At 58.9% G+C, this 10,147-nt stretch overlaps 1 protein-coding gene across 1 annotated transcript; it reads left to right on the top strand.

Moving 5' to 3' along the window:
• Positions 1 to 524: 524 nt before the first annotated feature.
• Positions 525 to 9,519, top strand: C8H11orf24 (chromosome 8 C11orf24 homolog). Its single transcript, XM_059929844.1, has 4 exons — positions 525 to 664; positions 2,985 to 3,182; positions 7,302 to 7,475; positions 8,167 to 9,519. The coding sequence occupies exons 3-4, from the start codon at positions 7,400 to 7,402 to the stop codon at positions 9,246 to 9,248; spliced, it is 1,158 nt and encodes a 385-aa protein (XP_059785827.1). The 5' UTR covers positions 525 to 664; positions 2,985 to 3,182; positions 7,302 to 7,399; the 3' UTR covers positions 9,249 to 9,519.
• Positions 9,520 to 10,147: the final 628 nt, after the last annotated feature.

Genomic DNA, 10,147 nt, shown 5'->3' with positions numbered 1-10,147 from the left:
TCAGCATCTGTAAAACGGGTGCGAAGCGCGTCACAGTGCTATTGCAGAGTTAAATCACCCAACCAAGCCCAGGTCTTGGCACGAGTAAGCACTCAAAACACGCTGGCGGCCATCCCGACTATGACTTACTTCCAGAGCAGGCCCCCCCGCCCCCCGGCTGGATAAAGTCGGAGGGATGAGGGAGGGCATGTGGCCGGGGCACGCCGTCGGGGTAGGTCTGAGATCACCCAGCCCCGGTACCTCGGTCGCTACAGGGCGGTGTCCAGAGACTGTGAGACAAGCACCAGGAACCACCACTTCCGGCAGAGACCAGCCCGAAATAGCCGCTTCCAGCCGCTCTCCAGACGAAGGTGGAGCCGCTCCGCGGTGGGCGGGACCCTGCGTACAGCCACGCCCCTCGCTTCTGGCTCGCCTCCTGCAGCGCCAGGAGCCGCTGGGCGGCTCCCGGCTCCGGCCGACGCTGCCCCGCCCCCCGGACCCGCCCTCCCGTGACGTCACCTCCGGGGCGGGCGCGGCCGGGCGGGGCCAGAGCTGGGGCGGCTGCCCTGAGCAGTCGTGGCTTGTGGTCCCGCTGCTCCGGTGCCGGACACGTCCGCACGCCGGACCGCGGGCGCTTCCCCGCCGCCCGAGGGCCTCCGGGCCGCCGCAGGCCTGCCACGCCCGGGTAAGGGGCCCTCTCTGCTGTCCGCGGAGCTGTTGTCAGGGCTGCCTGAGCCGACTTGGGGCTGAGAGAGGGAGGTGGGGACAGGAGGAGGGGTGCATGGGGGCACGAGAGGCAGAGGAGGGGGACAAGAGAAAAGATGAATGGGGACACAGAATGCAGGCTGGTGACGATTGGAGGTGAGGAATAGGAGGAGAGGAAAGAACGGAAGGAATCAGTTGGGGGCCCAGACTCGGAAGGAGCATGGATGGGAGCCCAAGAGGCGGGAGACAGGAGGAGGGCTTAAGGGGATCCCAAACCAGAGAAGAGACCCGGGTCGCTCCAGTTTGGGAGCGGAGGAGGGGGAAGCTGGGACACTCCCGGATGGGTGGGGAGCTAAAGGGCCCTGCCCGGCCAAGGCTGGGCCCCAGGAGGTGTTACCCTCAAAGAAAGAGTTGGCCCTTTAGGCGACCCAGGCCTCCCCCAAGCCCGCTCTACCTGGGAGGGGGTTGTGCATTTACATTTACCTGCCCGCCTCCTCCAGGTGAGTCTGGGTGGCTAGTTAGTGTGTGCAATTAGCTGTTAGGCTAGTATGAGGAATCCACATCCACATGGTTTGCCATAAGACATAAATATCTACTTAGAAATCTGCCTTTAATAATGGGTTTTTTTTTTCTCCCTGGAGGAAGCATCTCTAAAATTTCAATACAGATGTTCTGCTTATACGCCAGACTTGCCTAATGGACAAAGGAATGTCAAATCTACCCAGACTGCTAGCAAAAACTAGACTCTTGATCAGCATTTAGCCTGATACCAAAAATTCCAAAAACCTGGAAGGAAGCGATGTAATTAAGACGCTCTCCAGTGCTCCGGGTTCCCATCTGCCACACAGACACTTCCTTTGGACCACAGGGCAATGTCTATATACATAAAACCACAAGCCTGTGTTCCTTGGGTTCTGATACCAAAGTTCGCCAGGTGACGTGTCAGGGCAGGTATCTGTGGTTTGCCCTGTATTTGTTTCCGCAATCCCTATTCCTTGGTATGTATAGTTTCTCCAGCTTGGAGTAGGGACTGGGACCACATTGCCTCTGATAAATAACTTACTAGTGTGATGGAATGTGGCGGGTAACACCTGTGGTGGGCCCAGGAAAAAGGAATTAAGCAATTTGGAGAATTGTAATCCAGAAAAAGGAATTAAGCAATTTGGAGTCTGATTTCAGGTAACTTGCACGCAGCACCCTGTGTATAACAAACGGTTTCATAAAAGTTAAAAGTCAAGCCAGGGTTGGGAACATAAGAAATTGGAGATGGGAGGTGTTGAGAGGTAGCACAAAGTCAAGGACCAGAGAAGGATCATGAAGTTGGCACCCAGAGCCACATTCTGAGGGTGCCTTTCTAATATCGGGTTGCCTGGCTCGTGGGGTGCTGCCCCTTCCCTGCGGAACTTGTGAGGGGCTGACCCCTGGAAACGGGAACTCCCAGCACCAGCCTAACCTCCTGTCCTTCCACCTGCCCTGCTCTCCTACTCAACACTTAGTCCTTCTTGCTTATTCCCTTCCTGCACAGGGGTCTCCTTCTGCGACCTTGATCTGCCCAGCCACCCTGCACCAGATAATGAGCATAACTGGCCAGACCCTCATTTAAGGCTCACTAAAGCCTTTGCAGGGGAGACTGTGATTCTAAGTCTTGTTAATGCTTTGTCCATTGTGAGTCAACTTAGATTAGCACAGGTCCCCACGTGGGAATCTTGACATTTAGAATACGCTGTTGGAAAGTGGAGTCAGGACCATACCAGAGGGATGAAGTCACGGCACGAGGGCCTGTTCTTGACTCCGCACAGCGGCCAATTCCTGTCTCTGTGGGAGTGATCACTGGCCCCACTGGCTGAGGGAAGAGGCAGTGATGGCATCCAGCAGAGGTCTCCTGAGAGACCAGTGGAGTTTCCTGAGATAGCTTTAGAGAGATGCTCCATGCGCACGCTCACCTCATGTATGTAACTGTGTGTGATTGCACACACGCATGTGTATGATTGCACATGTACACACATGGCAGTGTGCACGCAGGTGTTGCCATGTGCACATGGATACGAGTGCGTGTGTAGCTGTGTGCGCGTGTGACTGCATGCATACGCGTGTGTACCTATGCACATATGCGTGTGTGTGATAGAGAGCAGGCCCGTGGTGGTCCTCAGGCATCACCACCTACGCGTATCTGCCACTCTAGGAGGCGCTGAGTTTCTTTCATCTCCTCCTGAGTTTACACTAGAAAAATGCCTCCCCTCCTCACTGGATTTTTCCCCCGTGCTTTTCCTAAGGAGCGTTTATTCTTTTTCAAACCGTAGATGCATCTTCTACCAGAGTGGAGCATCTGCCTGGATCCCACGTGTGCCACAAAGCGTGCCATGGCCTGGGAGTGCCCTTCAAAGCCGTCCTCGCCTCCTGCAGAGCCAAACGTCGCCCGACAAGCGCACAGTGTCAAGCCCTCAGCCCCCCGAGGAAGATGGCCCAGCCTGGGCACGCGCCCTGAGCAGCTGCCTCTTGTGAGTGTCCAAAGCCCTGCGGGCAGGGCCGCCTGCTCAGTGACAGGGCAGTGAGCCCGGAAAGGGCCCTGAGGGGGCTTTGCAGGGACCGGGTGGGCAAAGGAAAAACAGCGAACCTCAGAGGGCCGAGCCGTCCAGTGAGCGGGAGGCCCGGTCTGTGGCATTTCCCCGTCGGAGCTTCTGCCTTCTGGGGTGGCCCTGGTGGGGGGTCCCCAGGCAGGTATGGGAACCGTGTGGTCCTCTGGGCCGTCTTCTGTTCCTGTGAGGTTGTCTCTGGGCCTCGTGTCGTGAGACCACGATACTGTGGGAGCCCCTCGCTGCACGGGCAGGGGTGCTGCATCTCACTGTTGCGGGGTGCGGAGGGGGCGCCTCGTAGCAGGAGGGGCCCTGGGAGGAGACCGACTAGAGTCTGTCCCTGGACCAGAAATGGGACGGCCTGTGTCTGTTCCAGGGTGAGGAGCTGGACGGGAAGGCGGAAACCCATTCGGGCCCTTGAATCAGTTCCTCCTGCCTCAGCTGGAGCGTCAGCTCTGAAGTGCCAGAGGCGGGGGTGGCAAACTGCTGCCTGTGGGCCACGTCCGCCCGCTGCCTGTTTTTGTAAATAAAGTTTTATCGGGACCCAGCCACACCCATCACATACCTATGGTCCATGACTGCTTTTGCAGACTTGAGTAGCTAAGACAGACCATATGGCCCACAAAAATCTAAAATAGCTGCTATCTAGCTCTCTATAGGAAAAAGCTTCCTGACTCTGCTCCGGAGATTTGTTGTGAGGTGGCAGTGGAAGGCCTGGGGTGCATTCAGGAAGCCCCTGTCAGATCCAGGGCTCAGACTTGGGGAGCATGTTGGGCTCCGTGGTGGTGGCATTTTTAATGCATTCAGTGGACGTGACTGGCCAAAGAGAGAGTCGTTTAAATACACTTATTTACGGAGAGCCCAGCTGCATTTACTTCAGCTAATGGGGGGGTGGTGCAGTGGGAGCTCTTTGTGCCTGAAACCTCCCTGGTTCAGTCCTTCCCCCTCATGACATTGGTCTGTTTCTTCTCTCCCCACCCCACCCCCTCTTGTTTCAGTCAGAACAAAGAATGCCTTTTGCTCTCGAGAAAACAGATGCAAATCTGTGGTTTGTAGGGCTGGGGAACCTTTTTAAACCTGTAAGACACCAGGAGCTCTTAGGGACAGTTTTGGCGGGAGAGTGCACCACGAAGCTAAACTAAAGTTAGTGACTCTCAGGAAGGGATTAGAAGCGCGGCGGAGGGGGGTGCCCAGCTTTCCAGCAGAGTTTGTGCTGGAAGGGGTTTTTCCAGTCGTGGGGCCACTTTGCAAGAGTCCCCGCTGCTCACAGGAGAAAGAAAGCCACCTCTAGATGCCCCTTTGTGCCGCACGGGGACTGCTTTCGCGTGGCTGCCGGCAGGGCTGGAAGTGCTCCTCGAGGGGGCCGGGCTGGGCCAGGAGCTGCAGGTATTTCACGTGTCCGGCGAGGGTGGGCGCACAGCGGGGAGGCCGGGGGGTCAGACTTTGAAGGCCGCCTCGCCACGTTAAGGAGCTTAGGAGTTATCCTGGGAGAGCAGGGGGTTTAAGCATTGGAGGCAGGGTCAGCGTTGTGGGTTACAAAGATCTTTCTGGCAGCTGTGGCCCGGCAGATGGAGCAGGCCCAGGATGGGGACGCTTGAAGGTGACCCTTGGGGCTGCTGGGAAGCCAGTGAGCCTGCCCTGCTCCGCGGGAGGGCAGCCGGGCCGCAGGGCCGTGGAGAGCAGCACTTAGCATCCGTGCCAGGGCGAGGAGTCCGTCGGGACGTTTCGTTCGGAGTGACCTGAAGGCTCCCTTCCAAGACGTTCTGTGGAACTCAGGAGCTTCGCCACGAGAGCCAGGGGAAAGGCCGAGGGCCTGGGGCATCTTCAGGCGACACTGATTGTGGAGGCACCCCCAGGAGTCGCCTGCCCTCAGACTCCCAGCAGTCTGTGCTCTGCTTGCCCTGTGCCCACGTCGAGTTTGAGTCTCGGGACTAGCCCTCGTTGCACGTGACTGGGCTGTTGTCCAAGGGGACCTGGGCCTCGCAGGCGGCCACGTGGGACTCCGGCAGTTGGGTGGGGCTGAGAACAGGATCAGGGCGCACCCAGGATCGGCAGGGCATGAAGTGATGGGGCACTTGCGGCCACCTGCCCCCTCGGTTCCCGTGTGGTGAGGGACCTGAGCCTGCCAGCACGTGGGGGAGACCTGGGGTGAGCGTGGGGAGACCCCCACTGTGCGCTCGGGAGGCCGGTCCTGGCTGCCCGCAGTCCGCATCCTGGTGAGGCTCAGCTGCGGTGGCGTCTCTGTAAGTTTCTGCAGTTGCACCGTAACCCTCGGCGACCAGGGCTTCTGCGACCAGGTCCACTCAGCCCACCCTCTGTCCCCTGCTGTGGAACCCCCTTACTGAGTCTCTCAGCCTCCTCAGGCCTTGCCCCCTATCGCCTGCATCGCCACCCCAGCTGCCCCTTGCCGGAACACCTCGCTTGTCACACCCCTGCCTCGGGCCTGCACGGGCTCGCCTCCCCCCACACCAAAATCCAGACTGCCCCGTGGTGGCCTCTCTCTCTCTCGTTTAAGCCCAGGTCTCACTGCACTGTCCCCGGGCCTCTGGCCCTGCTGTCGTCACCTGCTGCTCCTCCCACTTGCCCCCCCACCCCTTTCCCACCAGGTGGATCCCAACCGTCTTTCAGAACGTGGCCCAGGTGTTACTAGCCAGGTAACCTTCCCTGGCCCCCGCCCCCACTCCCCACCAGCTGAATTCCGTGCATCCTAGGGCCCTGCAGCACCCTGTCCTCTCCCACCCACCTCTGGGGCCTCTGCACAGAGGACCAGCCTCCACCTTACCCTTTGCAGCCTCCCAGGTGCCATCTCCTCCCTGTTTCCCGACACTCAGTCCCTCTACGCTGGCACCAGCCTGCACTGACCTCTTTTCTGTGTCTCCCATTGGAGGCAGGCTCCCTGGAGGAGGGAGCTGTGTGGCTTTCATCTTTCTGTGCTGAGTGCACCGCCTGGCACATGAGCAGGCACTCGGGGAGTACTGGACGAAGGGATGGGTGATGGGCGGTGGATGGGTGAATGGATGGGTGGATGGGTGATGGGCGGTGGATGGGTGGATGAATGGATGGATGGATGGGTGGGTGATGGGTGGATGGATGAATGGATGGATGGGTGGGTGATGGGTGGATGGATGAATGGATGGGTGGATGGGTGATGGGCGGTGGATGGGTGATGGGCGGTGGATGGGTGGATGAATGGATGGATGGATGGGTGGGTGATGGGTGGATGGATGGATGGATGGATGGGTGGGTGATGGGTGGATGGATGGATGGATGGGTGGGTGATGGGTGGATGGATGGATGGGTGGGTGATGGGTGGGTGATGGGTGGATGGATGGGTGGGTGATGGGTGGATGGATGAATGGATGAGTGATGGGTGGATGGGTGATGGGCAGTGGATGGGTGATGGGTGGTGGATGGGTGGATGGATGGGTGGGTGATGGGTGGATGGGTGATGGGCGGTGGATGGGTGGATGGATGGATGGGTGGGTGATGGGTGGATGGATGGATGGGTGATGGGAGGATAGGTGATGGGTAATGGATGGATGAATGAATGAATGGATGGGTGATGGGTGATGTGGGTGCATGGATGGATGGGTGGGTGATGGGTGGATGGGTAATGGGCGACGACCGCCTGGCTAAGTGGACTCTCTCCATGTGGTCAGCTGTCACGGGTGCAGAGAAGTGCTCTGGGCCTGCTTTGGGTCCTGCAGGCCACAAGAGAGGTTGAGGAAGAAGACTTGGATGATCTTGATGATTGGAAGTCTTGGCCCCTCTCTTGCTGCTCTTTCATACTCTGAACTCTGAGTGGGATAGTAAGACACATAGTGAGATTGGGTTAAGAAGTGCTATAAACCCGTCAGAGCAGGCACTGGGCAGATCCCTGAACACATGGCTGAGACATGTTATGCTCTTCCTGAATGCCAGGCCCCAGGGGAAGCATTTGGCTGGGTTTGCACCCTGGGACCTGTCGGAGCCCTCCACGGCCGGTGCGTTGCCAGGCCTGTGCCCCGTGTGTTACTGACCAAATGCCTTCCTTCTTGACCTTAGATTCCTCAGCCAAGCATCAGGGAACTGTTAACAGCCTGAGGAACGGCAGGCTGGGAGCCTCGGGCACCGCCCAGCCTTGCTCCCAGCTCACCTGCAAGATGTGGACAGCCCTCGTGCTCATTTGGGTTTCCTCCTGGTCCTTATCTGAAAGCCACCTGACAATCCAGCATCCAGGTAAGTGAGAAAGCCGTGTGACTGCTGGACGGGCCTGCAGGGGCCCCGGAGCTCCCAGGTGCTGGGCTGCGAAGGCTTGTTGGGCCAACATGGGACCCGGCCTCTGAGCCTTGAGAGGGTTACTTATTTGGCCTTGCAAAATTTCTTTCCTTCCATAAACCTCGTCTTTATTGGGGAGTTTGTCAATCCATACATCACATATTTAGTTGCGCTTCTCCTCTGTGCCAGGCACTATTCATCTCCAGGAATCCTGCTTTGAATCTTATCATAAAGCCAAGAATTCTTGCATGATGTGAATATCTGGGCAACGGTTTATCTGCTGTGTAAACCTGGGTGTGTGTTGGATAGGTTTTTTTAATGGCGAATCACACCTGTAATGCGAGATTATGATATTTTGGGAATTGGATCAAAAAATGAAGCTCTAAAGCCTTCCATGGGCTTGGGGTTCAGAGAGCACAAAGGAGATTTTAACTCAAAGTGCCGAGCGCCTCTGTGATGGGCTGCGGGCCAGATGTGTGCAGGGAGGGGATGAGAGGGAAACGTGTTTGCCGGGCTAAGAAGCAAGGCACCACACATCCGCCCCGGCCAGCCCCATGGGCCGGAAATTAAGACAGTCTCTGAATAATCCACCTGCACAGGGTTGAAGGTGATCGTATCTTTTCCTCTCTTTTCTGACTCTAACGGTACTCAGTCCTCAACAAGACGCTGGAGAATTCAGAACAAAACTCATCCGTGGAAGCCATTGCAAGAGTCTTGAATGAAACGTCTGAAAGAATGACCTCGGTGACACCTTCTCCCGCCACGTTGACCAGAGGGACTTGGGGAGGCGACCCCACCTCTCCTGCGGTCACAGCAGGGACAACGCACAGGACAGAGGCAGGCGCGTCAGCGACGGCAAAAGGGACCCCTAACAGAGCCACCTCCGGGGTGTCCACGCCGCCCGTCCCGGCATCTGCCTGGCGGACCCCGTCCTCACTCCACACACGGGCCCCTGGCAGCGGCACATTGTCTGGGCCAGCGACGCGCACGACACCCACGCCGGCCACGGGTGCTCCCACAGCTGCTGCAGCCCTGGCAAGTGTAAGCGGCCCCTTGGGCTCGCACGGTCATCCCGGGCACACCCCCGGCCACGCCATAGCCAGCCCCACGGTGCCCCTGAGTCCCCAAGCACTTAACGCGTCCACACGGGGCCCCACGGTCCAGGCGCCGACACCCCTGACTGCGGCTGACGCGGCAAGTAGGCCTGCGCCCACCCTCCTCAGCACAACCCCAGAACCCGGCTCCCCCACCTCGGCTTCCGCGTCCGTGACAGTGGGGACCACGGCCAAGGCCCCCCAGCCGGCTGCCAGCACAGCGCCAGCACCTGCCCCTCATGCCAGCCCGGCCCCCCCGACACGGCCCAGCCCCGTCACATCCACACCGGGGGCCACGGGGCCGGGCATCACTCAGACGCCGGAGCAGGGCGAGCCTGAAGCCGCGCCCGGTACTGCTTCCGTGGGGCCGACCCCTGGGAGCTCAGGGGACTCCAAGGTGCCAGCCACAGACGCGTGCCAGCTCAGCAGCCAAGGCCGGTACCTGGTGGTCTCCAGCGAGCCCCTGGCCCAGTCGCCAGTGAACAGAAGTTTCCTCCTGGCGGTGCTCTTGCTGGGGGTCGCCCTCTTCATCACAGTCCTGGTTCTGTTTGCCCTGCAGGCCTACGAGAGCTACAGGAAGAAGGGCTACACGCAGGTGGATTATCTCATCAACGGCATGTACGCCGACACGGAGATGTGAGAGGGCGCGCGGCCGGGCCTGGGGCTGGGCCCTTCCCCTCCTTCCATGTTGCCTCTGAGGCCAAACCAAGTGCTTCCAGATTCTTTTGGTGCAATTTAGGAGACATGCCAGTTGCTTAAACACATTTAATCGCTGTCTGATTAATTCCACGATCACTAAAGAGTTGCTGCTTTTTTCATATTTATTTTTGTAATGATCACGAGCAGACAGTGATTCTGCCTTGGGGTGGGGTGGGCGGCCCCGGGGTGGGTCCCAACCTGAATTAAAGCAATGACCCTTTCCGCTCAGACCCTGTCTCCCCGTTTGTGTGGGCTGCGTCCTGCCCCCCCATGGCGGCCGGGGAGCCTTTTCGAGATGCATGTGACGGGGTGTGTTCTTGTAAACGTTGAAAGTAACGCGAGGCCCTGGCCATCTGCTGTGTCTGTGCCGCTCTCCTGGGCTTCGCTCTTAGGCCCAAACCTGCCCCAACCTGGGCGGGAGGAACCCCAGCCTTTGAGGGTCTCTGGCACCACATGGAGATGGAGCCCCTTCCTCTAATCCTCCTTTTTCAGGACTGAGGTGGCGGATGCGCGGAGCCTGGTTTGGGCACGAGAGCCGAATGCAGCATGTAAACCACACCTGAGCTACACAACATGGCCAGGTCGGCGGGACCTGCCCAGACCAGGCTCTCGGTGACCCTGCACAGCTCATGGTGTGCCCTGGCCGAGTGGAAACCCAATAAGCTGGTGCCGTGGGACAGTCATTACTAGCACCTCGCTCCAGGTCACCCCGGAACCCAGGGGAGCGCCAGGCCCGAGCGAGCCCAGGGCCCTCTCCTCAGCAGCACGATTGCCCCGGGGCCAGGCCTCATGTCCCCAACAGCCCTCAGAGCCCACACTGTGCTTGTCCTGTGTCACACG

This window comes from Balaenoptera ricei, chromosome 8, assembly GCF_028023285.1.
Source record: "Balaenoptera ricei isolate mBalRic1 chromosome 8, mBalRic1.hap2, whole genome shotgun sequence".
Lineage (NCBI taxonomy): Eukaryota > Metazoa > Chordata > Mammalia > Artiodactyla > Balaenopteridae > Balaenoptera > Balaenoptera ricei.
This window is presented reverse-complemented; position numbering and strand designations above follow the sequence as displayed.